The sequence below is a fragment of the Coregonus clupeaformis genome, chromosome 37 (assembly GCF_020615455.1).
Source record: "Coregonus clupeaformis isolate EN_2021a chromosome 37, ASM2061545v1, whole genome shotgun sequence".
Classification (NCBI taxonomy): Eukaryota; Metazoa; Chordata; class Actinopteri; order Salmoniformes; family Salmonidae; genus Coregonus; species Coregonus clupeaformis.
Window position 1 is genome coordinate 23,690,346 of NC_059228.1, and position 18,622 is coordinate 23,708,967.

The 18,622-nt window shown below is 42.8% G+C and overlaps 1 protein-coding gene across 6 annotated transcripts in view; it reads right to left on the reverse strand.

Moving 5' to 3' along the window:
• The window catches only part of LOC121553193 (transcription factor COE3), a 74,507-nt gene that overhangs the window by 8,130 nt on the left and 47,755 nt on the right, over positions 1 to 18,622 (reverse strand). For 4 of the 6 annotated variants that reach the window (XM_041866188.2, XM_041866191.2, XM_041866189.2 and 1 more), the window contains exons 9-11: positions 14,293 to 14,426; positions 14,008 to 14,134; positions 1,654 to 1,742 (exon numbers count right to left, since the gene is read on the reverse strand). In XM_041866188.2, coding sequence (XP_041722122.1) covers positions 1,654 to 1,742; positions 14,008 to 14,134; positions 14,293 to 14,426 — 350 coding nt within the window. The remainder of the gene's footprint in view (positions 1 to 1,653; positions 1,743 to 14,007; positions 14,135 to 14,292; positions 14,427 to 18,622) is intronic. The other 2 variants (XM_041866190.2, XM_041866192.2) reach the window with 1 other exon arrangement.

Genomic DNA, 18,622 nt, shown 5'->3' on the forward strand with positions numbered 1-18,622 from the left:
GACATAACTCACAGCCATAAAAGCTAAGTGAACCTTTCCTTTGGTCTTACAAATGTACTGTTGAAATTAGAGTTACATTTCATGTCCAGGTGTTGTTTTTCAACGGGGACCAAAGACTAATTGAAACACTTCATATTGTGCACCAGAGACTGCTGGCTGCAATGTCGTATATCTTCCTATTGACTTGGCCCAGTGTCCATACTACAAATAAAATAAAATTTTATTTGTCACATGCGCCGAATACAAAAGGTGTAGACCTTACAGTGAAATACTTACTTACAAGCCCTTAACCAACAATGCAGTTTTAAGAAAATGCAAATAGTCCGGGTAGCCATTTGATTAGCTGTTCAGGAGTCTTATGGCTTGGAGGTAGAAGCTGTTAAGAAGCCTTTTGGACCTAGACTTGGCACTCCGGTACCGCTTGCTTTGCGGTAGCAGAGAGAACAGTCTATGACTAGGGTGGCTGGAGTCTTTGACAATTTTTAGGGCCTTCCTCTGACACCGCCTGGTATAGAGGTCCTGGATGGCAGGAAGCTTGGCCCCAATTTTGTACTGGGCTGTACGCACTACCCTCTGTAGTGCCTTGCGGTCGGAGGCCGAGCAGTTGGCATACCAGTGATGCAACCAGTCAGGATGCTCTCGATGGTGCAGCTGTATAACTTTTTGAGGATCTGAGGACCCATGCCAAATCTTTTCAGTCTCCTGAGGAGGAATAGGTTTTGTCGTGCCCTCTTCACGACTGTCTTGGGGTGTTTGGACCATGATACGCCACATAGCCTGGTCTTTATTAAATTGTCCGTTAGACGTTAATGATATTGCAGTGTTGCATGCTGGGCTTTAACAGATAAGGTTTTAAACGGCTTTCTGGTATTTTTACAACTCTGAGGTAGTCACCACTTTACTGCATGCCAAGGGAGTGCTATGTGCAGACGAATCAGTCATAATATTACAGTTGACGCAACTGGAATGCCAGTTATACCCAATTGGAATTAGCAGGGGTGCAATCAGATGAGCCCAGTAATAGATTTTATCAGAGAAAATGGAAATACTAAGGAATCAAAGAATGGCTGAAATATGTGGCTTTGTTTTCATGTTGAAATATGCCAAAATGTGAAAATCAAGAGTTTCAACACCTGTAATGAGTTCTAAAGAAAGCAGTGAGACCTAGCGTATTATAATGTGTCCCTGGCCTTATTAGCCACACTAGAACGGGGGCGGGGGGGGGGGGTTACGAGCGTAGTCATGTAAACAACAGATTAAACCAAATGGAGCTGTGTAGAATGAAAGGAAAACATGAGTGGGGTAATGACGGCCCAGACGACCAGTAGATTATAATCTCCACAGACTACTGGAGAGGAAAGACGTCTGATTGAGCTATTTTACCACACAGAAAGTTTACCACAACCTGCCTCCCTCTCTCTCTCTTCTCACTAAACCAATAAAATCCCAAATCAATGCTAGATGGACGCACCAGAGTGTTTGTGTATCGTATTTCTACTGGGTTAAAATGTTTGAACTTCTTTTGATGTTGTTTTGTTTCTTGGTCTTTGATGATGTTGTTGGGTTAGCAGTTTTGGTGTGTGTATGGTGTGGTTTGTTGTGTCTATGTGGTGTTTTCTGTCTGTTTTTGTGAAGATGAGACATAACACTGACCTTTGGTAACCTCTCAGGGTCACCCGGGTGCCTGGGGATGACCTTCTGCAGCCTCTGGAATCCATAGTCGATGGTTGGCTCATTGAGGGCTAAAAAAATAAATAAATCCAATGGTTAGACAATGTGTAGTGAAATAAATAACTGCTCTGTAAACCAATGTCTGCAATGCACAGCAACTAGCAGGAATACTCTGTCACAAGTGTCACAAACCCCCTGCATCCAGTTAAATTCAAATTTAGCAAAATAGCCATGATGACATGATGCAGTACATCAGTCTAGAGCAGGTCTCATATCTCTCTCAGGGCCCTCCTCTTTTTATCTGCTAGGGAATATTGAGTGCAAACGACATAGTGGGGTGTGTTAATCAAACCGAGCTTTAATAATCTGTGAAAGTCCACAAATTGATCTAGCGTGAGTTGCTGTCACTCTAGCGCTGCACTTACTGTACAACCCCGCTGCTCTACTGAAATACTGCAGCAGATCACACAGAGCAATCAATCTTACCCACCCCTCAAATAGTAATCTGGAGCAGTGAGCCGTATTGTGCTATGAATCAGAGGCACAAAGTAAATGAATCATAAGCCAGACTTTGGTAAGACTAAGGCGTTTTATGTCTGACAGTCATAATGGGTAATTTAAGGCTTCCTTACAGCTCTCGCTGATTCTAAACAATCATGTACACCCGTAGGCCAGGAAGGAGAGAGGAGGGAGAGAAGGAAGAGGGAGGGGAGGAGCGGTAACAGGGGAAGGAATGACTTAATAGAGAACATCACTTCTCAATGTAGATATAATTTTCGGCAGAGTAACTCAGACGAGTGCGGCGGTGCATCATAAATCAATAGCTTTCTGTGGAGACTAATAAGAGCTGCCTGCCTCTATTCATTGTTCAGCCTGTAATTTGGCTCATCACTCATTACTCAGCATGTAATTTCAGCATTAACGGAATAAGGCTCGCAGAACCTGCTGAACACGAGAGAACATAAACGCAAACGCCAAAAGTACAGCCAGGGACACTGACACACAGACCGGGGAGACATGCACACGCACACACACACACACACACACACACACACACACACACACAACCTACCAAATAATTGCTAGACAGGTACAGGGCTGTGCACCACATAAAGTGAACTCCCAACAACCAAACGCACCACACACTGCACGTCACAACATACACTCCTAGAAATCTGATTTGACATCTCATCATGCATCCCGGAACGACAAAGGTCCGCATTTTCTCTATTATAAAGGATTGATCCATGGTATTGCTCTCACATGACAAGGCCCTGGCTGGGATTTTGCCCTCTTTCTTTAGTTATTTCCTCCCCCCTTCTATCTGTACACACCGCAAGACGCATGCATTTGTGTGTGTGTCTGTGTGTGTGTGTGTGTGTGTGTGTGTGTGTGTGTGTGTGTGTGTGTGTGTGTGTGTGTGTGTGTGTGTGTGTGTGTCTGTTGTAGCCCTGCCAGACCCCGCTGCCCAGTGTGATGTAAATTGTGCATGTGTAAAAAACACTCCATAATCAGGCCATCCATCATCACCGGCTGTCAGTAGGCTCTCGCAGGGTGATGCATCACGCTCTCCTGTCCACTGCCTCAGCTGGGGCCTACACTGCACTCAACACTGCTGCTGGGCATGCTGGGTATAGATACAGTAGCTAGCTACACCACAAGACCTAGGTAATAACGGAGAAGTATGTGATGTGTATTTTGGAAGTATTTACAATTACAATTATCCTGAAGTAATGCAGCCTGATGTAGTTTGAAAAACAGGATGCACGGCACACCTTTTTGAACATCTTGATATGTCATACACATTTAAACATAATTGACGTTTAATTCTTTATCATTTCTGTTTGAAAACACTAAATTACTTAAACTACTACGCTGTTTGTTAGGGGGAAGAGGGCCTAGAACATGAGCATCAAATACCACAGATAGTAAACAAGATGTCTCTTCTCTCTTGCTCTTTAAGATAAGGATGAAAGCATGTCTGTTTCACCTGTCTTTGTGCTTGTCTCCACCCCCCTCCAGGTGTCGCCCATCTTCCCCATTATCCCCTGTGCATTTATACCTGTGTTCTCTGTTTGTCTGTTGCCAGTTCGTCTTGTCTCGTCAAGCCTACCAGCGTGTTTTTCATATTCCTGTTTTCTTGAGCCTTGTTTTCTAGTTTTCCCGGTTTTGATCTTTCTGCCTGCCCTGACCCTGACTACCGTTCTGCACCATTTTGACACTGCCCTCTGCCTGCCCGCCACTCTGTACCTTACGGACTCTGCCCTGGACTACCGACATCTGCCTGCCCTTGACCTGTCATTTGCCTGCCCCCTGTTTATATATGAAATGTCCATTTTTCGAACTGTCTGCATCTGGGTCTTTTCCTGAGCCATGATAATGCCTCAAGGTTCTGTGATTGGGGTGCAACTCTGGGCCATGAGCAGCGCATGTCGACATGTCGCCATCTCATCTATCATGGAGATGATCTTTGTAACAACCCCACGTAATGAAATTGGTGACACAGACCCCCATCTGCTATCGATTTCATGCAAATGAAGTTGACAGCTGATGGAGACTTACATTTGCGCTAAACGGTGCTGTCAGTTGATGAGTTGACAGTTCTGTAGTCAGACCGTGTATACACAGTGACAGACACTGTCAATAATCCTATAAGGGCTGATGACGACATATACTGAGCACTTGTATTCATTCTGTACATGAAATGTATGGTTACATTGTATTATATTGTGTATCATATTTGAGCTGAATATTTAGGTTGATTTCTTAACAATCAAACTTGAGGTCAGTGTTACTATACATACACCACTATACTCCCTCAAACACCCCCCAACTTATCTACTTCCCACCACCTTCTTCTAACCCTTTAATATATTGTAGCTCGGAACTCTAGGATGCCCTTGGACTGCCAGCATGCATGCCAACATGAGCTTCATCTCCATCATTCTACCAGCCCAGTGCAGTGTTGTGAGAGGTAAGCTAAGGAGGAGAGGAGCGCTGGAGTAGACTAGGTAGGGGAGCTGGCACCCCTACGAGGGGTTCTCAGCCACTGTGAGGAAACATGAAACCCTCCACACACATCCCATAAATCCTGCTCTGGGTGGAAGTCTGGGGGGGTGGCACGTTCCAGTCACGACCGCTTCCCGGCCCGCGGCCAATCAATACCACTTTCCTGTTTTAGAGGTGGGTAATTATGAGGTGGAGAGATTGTCTGACCTCTCACCCCTGCTGCATTACTCGGCTGATATTAAGATAAATTGCCTGATTTTGGGTAAACATATGCTGCAATTCAAACTGTCAGCACTGGTTTGCTCAGGGATAATTTGTATTGATCTCCTGGCTTCTTCCCCATTTTGCCTACTGACCTCACGGATAATTAGAGAGAAAGAGACACAGTGAGGTAAGGCAAGGGTTTCATTTGAATACTTCGCCAGGTATAAAGAGCGTGAATAAAGAAAGAGTGAGGAAAAGAGTGAATGATATAGACTGATAAAAAATAAAACATCTTCTGAACTTGCAATTCAGCTTGAAACACCTGGCTTGTTTAGTTCAATTACTCCAACTTAATCTTTTCCTCATCACTTATGAAAAGCTATAATTGTTTTGTGTTCATAATAAAATGTTTATCACTTAACATAAATTAAATAAAGTAATGCCAATCATTTTATCGTTATATGTGATGTTTAGTAGACAGCTGAAGGAGCAAAATTACTGTCACTTTTGAATAGTATGCACATAACTTTTTATTTTAAAAGCCCAGCAAAGTTCATTCTTTGGATGCGAAAGCTGAGTGGAAACTATGAATATTTCAGTAATTTCCTCACTAGTGATTGAATGGTCATGTTTCAGAATGAAAAAAATTGAATGCATGAGTTGGTGTGCAGCTGTGACCATATCAAATCTAATTTCAAGCACTACACACACACGCATACACAATCTATGGCAGGATTTCAATGGAATTCCTCTCCCTGGCATGTGTACTTCTCGATCTTATTTTGATCTAATGCCCTTAATCTACTCTGTCATCCGTTCATGCTCCTAACACATTCACTCCAGAAGGCTCCGAGCCCAGTGTTTTTGCTTAAAATGCAGAGTGGATGGCCAAACATGCGACTGAGCACGGTCTACTGCTCCTTCTCCATGTACTCTAGAAATAGGACATGAGTAACCGCTCTAGAGGAACAATGTAACATGGCCGTCGTTGGCAGATGAAAACACTTACATGGCAATACGCCTGCATGCTCTCAGTATGTGGCAGTCTACTGAAGTCATGTACTGTATTGGCCTGCAGTAACAGTCAGTAACAGGGGGAAAATGTTTGAGAAAAGCAGTACATTTAAGGAAAATGGTTCCTTGTTAAGCGTGCACAGAGCGCTAGCATTCTTGCCAGCCATTATTGGTTATTACGATAACTCTATCTTTCCAGGAGATAAATACTAGCCTTGTTGCCATTTGCCAGCTATTACTAATTATACTTAACTGCATGGAGCCTATCTCCACTCCTCCTACACATTTATTTTTTTTCCTTCCCTCTAACACAGATTATACTGAGGTGGAGAGGGAGTTGGAAAGGGAGCAGATAAACAGAACGGGGTGAAGTTCATTCAAGTGTTAGTGAGTTTGGAACTTGTGAGAGTGTCCAACTGAAGCCTCATGGGCACCTGAGATCATCTTAAAGCTGCAGCACAGATATGGGTCACACATAGTATCACAATCACAACAGGAAATTACATTATTTTACTGACATCAATAGTATCAAACAGGGAAGAAAAAGGCCATTATCACTCAGGGGTTATTGAAGGTAAATAGGTTAACTTAAACAAGTGATACAGCTGCAGGGATAACATGAGACATTTAGAGGTCATGCTGTTCAGCAATATACTGTAGATTTCCTCTGTGGAGAGAGATCTTAAAGAAGCATGCAGTCAGAACCCAACTTCAAACCAAACCAACCAATCTTAACTCACGGCAAACCCAAGCAAACCAAACCAGTGCATTTAACACTGACCGTTATTCTCTCCATCCAATCCAAGCTAACAGAGAGTTATTCCGTCTCCAGGAGTCTCAGGTTGAGCAGGAAATTAATATTTCAAAGATCTGCTGGTAAGATTAATCAATAGAGAGAAATCAATGTTCATTGAAATTTCATGAACTTTGAGCTGATACATACAGCTAAAAGAAACGACAGTTACAATTCCACCAGATATTGCTTCTGCAACAGATGCAATTTAAATAACACAGGTTAAATGGGAGGGATGTACTGTATCAGTTCACAATTCCATACTCTCAAAATTCCCTTCATCTCTGTATTGGAAATTGGTGAAGACACCTGTTCTCTCCCCTTCGATGACATCTAAAGTGAGTGTTCCCCTCCTCTAAGGACATAGAGGGGGACTTTCACACATTCCCGTACAACAGAAATCAAATGGCCTTCCTTCACAGCTGATTGCAGCCGCAAATTAATATTGTAAAATGAAGATCAATACATGGACGGGGTCAAATCGATGACGGCTAAATTACGGCTGCGTTTTCCCCCTCATTCAAGATGAGTTGTGTTTTCCTCTCAAAGTCAATACCGTGCAGCATCTCTCATTCATTTCTCAATAAACTTTAGATGAATTTCAATCAAAGGCAGCGGTGGAGGTGGGGGTGGGGGGATGGAGTTCTTTTAAAGCCCGTTGGGTGTGGAACATAGTGAAAATGGGGAGGGAGGAGAGAAAACTCATCTATCTTGCTGCAGAGGACTAATACTGTGCCTTAGTGAGGAATATCAATATGGAGAACCGTTACCAAACAGATATCTAAGATTAAGATCACTTTATTCATCAATTGTACACAAGGTCCAACTGGTATTTCACCCCAACCCCCCCACTCTACATATACAGGTTGGAGCAGGGGGTTGCCACACTGGGCACCCATGGAGTAGCTGTTGTGTGGCGCTAAGTGCCTTGCTCAAGGGCACACAATGGCATCTAGGACCAGATTTGTCCCGTCAGACACAGGATTCGAACTGGCAACCTTCCGGTTGCTGGCTCACCTCTAGGCTACCTGCCGCCCCTGTATCTAACAATACAGTAGAACTTATAGAGGTGCCAATTAAATCCAAATCAATGAATAGGCCTATCATCCTTATAGAGAAACACCCCTGTACCGATACTATCCTTTAAACTTTAAAGCTACTCCTTGCAATACATTCTACAGAGGGATGCAATGGGGTAAAAGACATGCTCATCTGACGCCACTTATTTCAATACATTTTCCAGAGCAGGATTTCCCAGGACTGTTAATGATTTCACTGTGCGAAATAATGTCACAGTGTGCTCCTCAAAGTCTACCTGACAAATTGCTTGAAAACGAAGGAGTGAGAGAGTGTGTGTCAAGTCAGCCCTCTAATTGGACAAAAGGACCTTCCTCCTGAAACCTTGCCGCTATCTGCACACGTTCACAAAGGCTCTCTGGCTGAGACCGTGTAACTAGGTGACGAGTGTCTCAGTCACTCATGAGGAGCTAGAGCTAAATACCAGGCTTGTAATGAGACAGACAGGGGAACTGAGTAACAGTGATGGCGACATGAGCTATCTATACATTACTCATATTACTACACTACGCTCTTAGGCTAAAAGAGATGCCATTGAAAGCCCCTCTTATACAGATCTGTTTACATTGTTTACATACCTATGTATGAAAATGTATGCACTCACTAACTGTAAGTCGCTCTGGATAAGAGCGTCTGCTAAATGACTAAAATGTAAATACCTCTGTGAATGCCTTTGATTACAGTGTATCTTACAGTGTGTCTAGGCCACACCCCATCCCTGACTAGCTGCTACCAAACCTTGCCCTGCAGGGGAGGAAACAGTGAGGAGGCTCTGTATCTGATCAGCGCCAAATCCGGAACTTCAAAGAGTGTCTCGGCTGAAGGGCGGAGGGGAGCTGTAGGGTTAGAACTGATACACAGACTGAACTGCACAAAGCCCGGACTGATGTGCTTTGATAAAGGAGTCCATGTTTACTGAACTCCATTTTTTTTGTCATGAGCCAACAGTTTCTGCTTGGAGTGCGGCAAAGGGTTTCATTTTAGATTTGAAGACTGTATGTCACTTTGGATCTCTGGCCAACTGAGTGAGGATAAAGAGGTCAGTCAAGGTACACATCAATATTCATAGCATTACATTCACAATGCGTAACATCTTGATGAGCATTACAGTAAATATGAACCCTCAACATAAATGTTCATAATCATAAGCATTGCGGTGTAGAATAGCGTTACTTTTAACAGTATCAGTGCCTTCAGAAAGTATTCACACCCCTTGACATTTTCCACATTCTGTTGTGTTACAGCCTGAATTTAAAATGGATTAAATTTAGATTTTTTTTGTCAGTGGCCTACACACAATACCCCATAATGTCAAAGTGGAATTATGTTTTTTGACATTTTTACCAATTAATAAAAAATTTAAAGCTGAAATGTATTGAGTCAATAAGTATTCAACCCCTTTTTTATGGCAAGCGTAAATAAGTTCAGGAGTAAAAACGTATTTAACAAGTCACATAATACGTTTCATGGACTCACTCTGTGCGCAATAATAGTGTTTAACATGATTTCTTTATGACTACCTCATCTCTGTACCCCACACATACAATTATCTGTAAGGTAAACACAGATTCAACCACAAAGATCAGGGAGGTTTTCCAATGTCTCACAAAGAAGGGCACCTAAAACGAAGACATTGAATATCCCTTTGAGCATGGTGAAGTTATTAATTACACTTTGGATGGTGTATCAATACACCCAGTCACTACAAAGATACAGGCGTCCTTCCTAACTCAGTTGCCGAAGTGGAAGGAAACCGCTCAGGGATTTCATCATGAGGCCAATGGTGACTTTAAAAAAATTACAAAGCTGAATGGCTGTGATAGGAGAAAACTGAGGATGGTTCAACAACATTGTAGTTACTCCACAATACTAACCTAATTAACACAGTGAAAAGAAGGAAGCATGTACAGAATAAAAATATTCCAAAACATGCATCCTGTTTGCAAAAGGCACTAAAGTAATACTGCAAAGAATGTAGCAAAGCTTTTTGTCCTGAATACAAAGTGTTATGTTTGGGACAAATCCAATACAACACATTACTGAGTACCACTCCATATTTTCAAGCAGAGTGGTGGCTGCATCATGTTATGGTATGCTTGTAATCATTAAGGACTGGGGAGTTTTTCAGGATAAAAAAGAAATGGAATGGAGCTAAGCACAGGCAAAATCGAAGAGGAATACCTTGTTCAGTCTGCTTTCCACTAGACACTGGGAGATTAATTCACATTTCAGCAGGACAATAACCTAAAACACAAGGCCCTACACTGGAGTTGCTTACCAAGAAAACAGTGAATGTTCCTGAGTGGCTGAGTTACAGTTTTGACTTACATCTACTTGGAAATCTATGGCAAGACCTGAAAATGGTTGTCTAGCAATGATCAACAACCAATTTAACAGAGCTTGAAGAATTTTGAAAAGAACAATGGGCAAATGTGCACAATCCAGGTGTGGAAAGCTCTTAGAGACTTACCCAGAAAGACTCACAGCTGTAATTGCTGCCAAAGGTGCTTCTGCATAGTATTGACTCAGGAGTGTGAATACTTATGTAAATTAGATATTTCTGTATTTCATTTTCAATAAATTAGCAAAAATGTCTAAAAACACGTTTTCACATTGTCATGATGGGGTATTGTGTGTAGCTCTGTGAAGAAAAAAAAAGTAATATATTTTGTATTCAGGCTGTAACACAACAAAATGTGGAAAAAGTCAAGGGGTATGAATACTTTCTGAAGGCACATACAGTATTAACGCCTTTATTTTCCATCCCCTACCAGACTGACATTTCTTGATCTCCAACAGTATTCAGTGAATCACCCATGACCCCTTTGTCCTTATGTTGATGAATGACTGCCGTATAGCCATTTTGTCAGATTCTGGTGCAGTGGAGTCGATACTGTCACCTTGACAAGAAAACTTTATGATTCATCAGCCTTCAAGGCTGTCTAGCCTCAACCCAAACCTGGCAAGAGATGCTCACTGTATGGGGCATCATCAGCATCATCCAAAACCCTTCACCCAGACCCAGTGTGTTACATAGCAGCCCTCTGTGAGATCAGATAAATGGCTCTCGTTACAGTCAGCCTTATAGGGAGGAAGAAATTAAATTGTACTAATAGCCCAGAAACCAAACTGGTCACCAAAGGTCTGAAAACGAAGCACTCTGTCACTTCCCAGCTTGGGAAATTAGCAAATAACGTTCCCTTCCCCCTGACAAATGTATGACAGCTACCCTTCCATCTATCATTCTCTTACCTTATGATGCATGTCCCGGATCCCCACTAGAATATACAGGCAACGTTTACTGACCCTCAATTTACCCATGACAAATGGGGTCCCGGTTAATGTGCTATTTCTGGGGCGAGGTAGGGGTTCATTTGAACACAATCCCGGGTATAGGGATGTAACTGATTAGGATAAATAGTAGCTGAGTGTGTTAGCAGCAGTGCTAGCACTTCATATTACTAAGGGTCTCCATAGGGAGTGGTCCTGGGAGGGTAGCTCTCGTAGAAATCAAGTCTAGCTAGAAACCAAAAGCTCTCATGCAATTAGAGTTTCAAAGTCAATGTTTTTACTGATAGTTTACTCTTTTGCACTGGCGTCGCCTATAGTAACTTTATGGTAAAAAAGCAATCACATAAGTTTTACCCAATTTAAGTCACATATGGCCCTTTATAAAAGCCTTTAAGAACAAACACAGATCCTCTATGCAGTAGTTCATAAAGTGTGAAGTATTGAGAAGAGGACAGCTGGACCTGCACCTTTTTGATTTGCTAACCTTGCTAACCTAGTTTGATCCTCCAGCCACCCTGACCAATTGATAACCAATACTGGGATCAGATATAGGACAAACCACCTCCATGTGACAATAACCCACTGGGCACAGATGTCAGTTCAACATCTAGTTTTGATTTACATTTGGTTGAGTTGTCAACTAATGTGAATTCAACGTGAAATCAACAGAAAGTGTCACCATGTCATTCGATTTAGGTTAAAGGTAGGGTGAAAAAAAATACAAATGCCATTACGTTGATTACTTTTTGCAAATCCAATTCGTTTTCCACGTTGATTCAACGTCATCACAGATTTTTGGGGTTGAAATTACATGGAAACAACATTGATTAAACCAGTTTTTGGAATACACTATCTCCTTTTCCTAAAGTAGAACAAGTCAGTAAACATTGATACATTAAGCATGTGTGGATTATGAAGCAATTGATTTATTACTGATAATAAACCTATGGCCACAGTGAAACATACAGTACATAGCTTAATAAAGCATCCTCTGAAGTTTTGTAGCATTATGTGTCTTTGTAGCTGGTGTTTCCATGATTGAACATACTCAATGCATACAGGATTATTGATGTATACTACGTGGTGCTCACATCCTCTGACTGAATTGTTAGTTTTGGAGGTGGTCCAGAATACTAACCCTACAAGACACCACCCTCTGCCATTAGAATTGACTGCAATGTACTCTATGTTGACTCTTGGTAATTTGTGATAATTTATTAAATTGAGCGAGTTAAATCTCCACAATTAGGGCCGGTCGGGCGAGAAGAGTCAACATGAAAAGGTCTAAAAGCGCTTCTCTCAACGACATGCCGCAAAGTCACGCTTGAAGGATAGCTTTGATAAATGGACCTTTGATATGCACACGATGCCTGGCCACCGAAATGACAGGAGCATGTCCTCTTTTTGTTGCCTGTCCACGTTGTACTTAACTGTCCGAGAGGTAATGTCCCCCTATCAACTAGCAATTACTGTACATCTGGAGTAAGTGTTAATTCTGTCGTTAAGTTCCAGGAGCTCGTTAACAGTTTCATGTCGACCCTGGTACAATCAGGGTGATCCAATCTGGGAATAGCAGTAGGCTGAGGAGCTAGACTTGTCTTATTGGTGGCGCTCTCTTTTAATTCACAAAACTAATCAATTGTACTGCCGTTGCCTCCCAGGGTAATTGTATCTTTCTACTAACTGGAACAGAGCAGGAACCAGAGAAGGAAGAAGGAAGAAAATCAACATGGATCCAGAAGGGGGTTCCCCCAGTAAAACCTGATGGTAATCATCCCAATCCGCTTAGCCCGTGTGACTAATGGGGTCTGTTCTTAAGAGACCTGGCACATTTACCGGGGTGCTATAGAAGCCAATAATGTCTCTTAACTTATACACCTTCCCAGGCTTCACACATATGCGCATACGCTCACACACTCAGCACACTGCACTTTTGTTTCATTATCCCAGTGCCTTGTTGGCCTCTGCTCTGCTTCTGCTAGGAAGGTTAAACGCAGGAGTGCCAGGCCAGACTGCACGGTTGGAGGGGAAGGGAACGGATGGCTTGGGGGGGCTTGATGAGAAACAGCTGCCCAGGATGGAAGGGGTCTAGGGGGGGTTTAAGGGGGTCCACCCCCCCTTCACCCCCACCACTCCACTTTTTTTGAGGGAGAGTGCTTTGACGCCCCTGTCTCATTCTAGCCATCGGTGTTAGAACAGACGGAGGCGTCCAGGTCAGACAGGCTCTGACCCTCATGACCTCTACCTCCTCACCAATGATGACAGATAAGACCACCACATCTCTCTGTTAGCCAAGATAATCCACCTTTACTTATGGTGTGACACACTCACAAGACACACACACACACACTCACAAATACCCTTAACTGCATCCTTCCATTTCTCTCTAGTTCAGTCACTGCTTTCATTAAAATTACAATATATTGGAAAAAATCTGCAAATTAGTAGATGCATATCTGACAAGCGAGGAGAGAAATATAATTGGCAGAGTGAATTATCCTGACAGATTGAATTTAACAGAGCTTGGCAGCACCGACTTCTAATGGCAGTTCAGGGAGAGATCAAGTTGCACTCATAGAAGTCCTTCCACCAAACACCTTTAGCTAGCTGTGCAGTTCTCACACACTGAACATTCCAGACCCAGAAAGCAGGGGCCTGGTTAGTCCATCATTATTGCCTTGACACTGGGGCCCTGTTCCAATACTGTGAAAATGCATCCTTACTTCCAGCCTAACCATAGATGACTGGATGGGTCAAAGTTATGTATATCAGGGAACCCTTGTTTTTTTTATCCAAATGTATTAGATCAGTGACTACTTTAAGGAAGCGAGGAAGTAAGTGTGCACGTTTTTGAACAGAGTTTGTGTTCCATCCAGAGAGGATGGATAGTCAGGGCACTAAACTCAGGGAGGAGAGACTGAAAAGGGACATTAAGCATCCTGACTCACCGGTGTAGACAAATCTTCCAGGAGCCCCTTTGCAGAACTGCTTGGACTTGTAGGACAGCGTGACCTCCACCACACCGGGGATGTGCCTGGGAGGGGTCTGGACGCGGATGGCGTGGGGGGTGATGAGCTGGATGACAGGGCACAGGAACCATTGAGTCTGACCATGCCTACTAAGGTCTCGTACAAACTTACAAAAAAATTGATATCATTACCAGTGTTTATAGTAAAGGCTTAAAACCTAGGCTGAAATTCAATCAAATCAATGGTGTGACAAAAATACTGTACCTCACTCCATACAAGCATGGTCCCGAACACGACCTGCAGGCCGTCAAAGAAGTTGTCCCCAATGATGATGACAGTGGCCCCTCCTGTGGTCCATCCCTCACTGGGGCTGATGGCCTTGATGCAAGGGGTGGCTGCTTAACACACAGAAAATAAGAGCCTATTCAGTACCTACACTTCTACATAGCCTGATGTCTTTATCCCAATAGAAAGACATATCATGGAAATAAGCCTGGAGAGAGAGAAAATGATGGATTTGTCCTTTTAGGCACGAGAATAAAAATCATTCATCAGCATGTTGGAGTGATGTAAGCAGACCCTTCAAATGGTCCGCTTCACAAAGGCTAAGCGCTGGGCTCGTGAGTGGAAATGATTTGGTGTAGCAAATTATGTGTCAGGGCAAATGTAGCTATCAAAATTTATTAGGCATAGCCCTGCATGTACAGTAGAATTTGAAAGTTAAACACCTCATATGAGTCGAGAATAAAGCTGTAGAATGTAAATGACAAGCCAAAGCTGTGTTGTTGGTTTCATGTCATTCCATTGTCTTTGTTCCCTGCGTTCTGGCATGTTGTTTAGAATGCAGTTTCACAACATGAATAAATTCATGAATTATTCAGGCTCAGTTTTGCCTTTTGTGATCGATTCAATCCATTTCACATTGTTTATTACAATGCTTTTCATCTGCCATGACTTTTGCGACATAGTTTTGCCATTCATCAGAGGGCTGTGAGTTACTATAATCGAATCAAACTCTTCCTGTCATTTGATGCATTACCTTAATATGGTGCTCACCCTGACACCATGTTTACAACAGGCATAGCATGAAAGCTAACCATAAAACAGCAAAATTAAATGTAATCTTTTTACATTCATATTTTGTGAATACAATGCAAACTGCACACATTCTTGTTCTTTTAACATTTTGTACTATTTATATGAGCACATTGCTGTAGTCCTATTATCACTCGAGTTCAGTAAGTAAATCCCCATCTGCCTTTGCTGTATGGATCACTACAGACAAGACATATCCCTTTGTTTGCTTTTCTGTTGGGGCTGTGCAGGTTATGTTTGCTTTCTCCCCATGAAGCGCACATGCACGCATGCACACGCACGCACACACACACACACACACACACACACACACACACACACACACACACACACACACACACACACACACACACACACACACACACACACAAACACTACGGGAAATCGGACTTTAACAGGCGCTGTTGACTTCATGCTAATCACCCCTTACAGAATTTCATCTCTGAGGTCTGGACGAGTGACATTTGCTTTGCTTAATTGCTAAGCAGAGCATCTGAAAGAAGACCATCTCTCTGTGGGATCGCCGTGTCCCCTCAAAGGAGGTGACCTTCATCAGTGCTGCCGATTACGGCAAATAATTCCCCCTTCAAAATGACTGTAAACAAATTGACTTTGGGCCCGGGAGAGAGAGAGAGGGAGAGAGAGAATGAGAGAGAGACAGAGCGAGACAGAGCGAGACAGAGCGAGAGAGACAGAAAGAGAAAGAGAAAGAGAAAGAGAGAGAGAGAGAGAGAGAGAGAGAGAGAGAGAGAGAGAGAGAGAGAGAGAGAGAGAGAGAGAGAGAGAGAGAGAGAGGGTTGTTGATGGTGGTTGTTGGGGGGCAGCTGCAGACAGAAACCTACACACACACCACCTCGGAAATCCCAACGCCCCCCTCCCACACACAGAAAGGACCCATGGAGAGGGAGCGACCGGGGCCCTAAGCCGTCCACCCTTCTGCCTGAAAATTTGCATATGTCTCAATGCACAGACAGAGAGGGGAGCATGTGCTGAATGGGAACCGTGGCCAAGTGGATTACACAGGCAGCGCAGGCGATCTGATGATAGACACGCACAATTCCCCGCAGCAGATGATAAACATTGCAGGGAGGGAATGAGGATGGCTGAAACAAGGCCTGTCTGTGCATCACTCAACTTTTTAGGCGACCCGACCAAATTCACATAGAAATGTGTGTTATAGATCTGTCATTGTCAATAAAAGCAAGTCTAAGAAGCGATAGATCTGTTCTATGTGCACTATTTCTATGCTTCCCGTTCTTAAGTTTCATTTTTGCTTCTTTTACTTTCAGTTTTGTACACCAGCTTCAAACAGCTGAAAATACAATATATTTGGTTATGGAAAATATATTTCACAGCAGTTTAGATGGTACAATGATTCTCTACACTATACTTGCTTGTTTTGTCACATAAACTGAAATCAGGCAAAATATTAGAACTTTAGCAATCAGGAAATGGTGTAGCGATTTCTATATAATGCATCTTTAAGTAGGTTAAAACAATATTAGTTTATCTGTGAGCATTTTTTTATTTATAATGTGACTGTTGTCAAATGGCCCTAAGTGCAGATTCAACATCAATTTTGGTTCCTTTACTTCCTAATGGTTCAAGTTAGCACTATAGTACAGAAAACTGATCCTAGATCTGAGTTAAGGGCCAACTTCCGTCTGAAGCTCTAGTAGGCCTACTGAGCCACTCAAACAGGTCTGATGTGTCCGTGGATGTTGCGTCCTTTGTTCTGCCTGCTGAAATGTGTTGTAATTGTGCTGTGGGATGTCCAGATGGTCGGATGATAGTGCAGCTGATGGGATTATACCTTTTTACTCTCCCTGGGCCATCTGTTACCTCTCTCTCTCGCTCTCTCTCTCTCTCTCGCTCTCTCTCTCTCGCTCTCTCTCTCTCTCTCCCCCATCTCTCTCTCTCTCTCTCTCTCTCTCTCTCTCTCTCTCTCTCTCTCTCTCTCTCTCTCTCTCTCTCTCTCTCTCTCTCGCTCTCTCTCTCTCTCTCTCTCGCTCTCTTTCAGATGGAGTAGACTGGATTCACTTGTCTTTATTGCATAAACCATAACAGCATTACAGCATGCAAATGACTGGGGCGTGGCAGGCAATATGCTGAGTCTTCCATATTCTCCAAGTCTCTACGGTGGAGGTGGAACAATGGCTAAGGAACGGGTGGAGTGAGTGTGTATGAGGGAGTGTGTGTGAGTGAGTCTGCAAGTTGGTGTGTATTAGTGAAGAATTTTCTGTCTATTCATGTCTAAATGCATATGCTTGTGTGACAGCTCAAACATGCATGGTTCAGTTCAGTGTCACTAAAATAAATTCCCATTCAGCACCAATAGAGGGCAGCACTTGTTGAGCAGCCTTACACTGTCACCCCAGCATTGAGACAATGAACTGAGAGTATGCCTGGCTTTCTCAGACACACAGACAGACAGTCAGCCATATCTGAGACTTCTCACCCAGTGAACACCTAGTGAAGAATGTGTTGCTAATTTAAAGCACGCTGTCTGTTTGCCTGGTGTCAGAACTCTATGGAAGACATGGATGGGATTACGTTTTATGACCGGGTATCCTGTTCTCATGTGTCACGTCTATGAGTGTCGGGTGCGGGGGACGCAAACAAGCAACGTTTTGGCTAAAGAGCTATGATACATTGCTAATACACACAAAGGGTTCATTTTCTACACTCAAGTACATTAGGTTGGGATGAAAAATAGATTGAGATATATTGGAAAGTGAAATTGAGTATATTATAGTTAAGTGACATTTTCTCAAACTCCATAATTGAAAGTTATCTAGTGATAAGGCACTCAAAATAAGGACTGCTATTTTGTGTATATTGTATGAATATCTATGTAGCTAAGACAGATACTAAGCTAGATTGTGTTATTGAAAGAAGATTGCTTTACGAGGCAAGCCTACTGCTCTTGCGCTTTGAAGAATGAGAAGGGGTGGGCAGGGGAAATCTGTGTGTAACCCTCATAACACACGCACACATACACACCCACACACTGTCCCGTGGGATGGGGGGAACATGGAGGAGAGGGCTCAACCTCCTTAATTGCTCTCCTCATTAAGACGCAGGTTGCTAGGCGATCCACACCTACCGTGTCATAAACGTGAGACACAGACACCAACAGAACGTCACTGAGCATAATGACTTCGATGCTTGAGGCAGGACTTTAATTATTAGATGTTGTTCTCTAGTAGAGGAGTCATTAATAAAGACTAAAACAAATAGATTAGCTCCTTTCCCCACTAGGACTGGACTACATAAGATGTATTAATTGTCTTGTCTGTTTTTTTTTTTATAACTGTTGTTGTGTTAAACGTTACATTTGCTTTTGGTGATAGGACCATTTATGGATATTAAAGGGGAGAGAAGGCCGTTTCAGGCAGTGGTGTGTGTATATAAACTGTTTGCCTAGCCATAATTGCCCCTTGAAATCTGAAGATAAGCAATTTGCACAATTGGTCTGCTCCGTTTTTTCCATAATCTC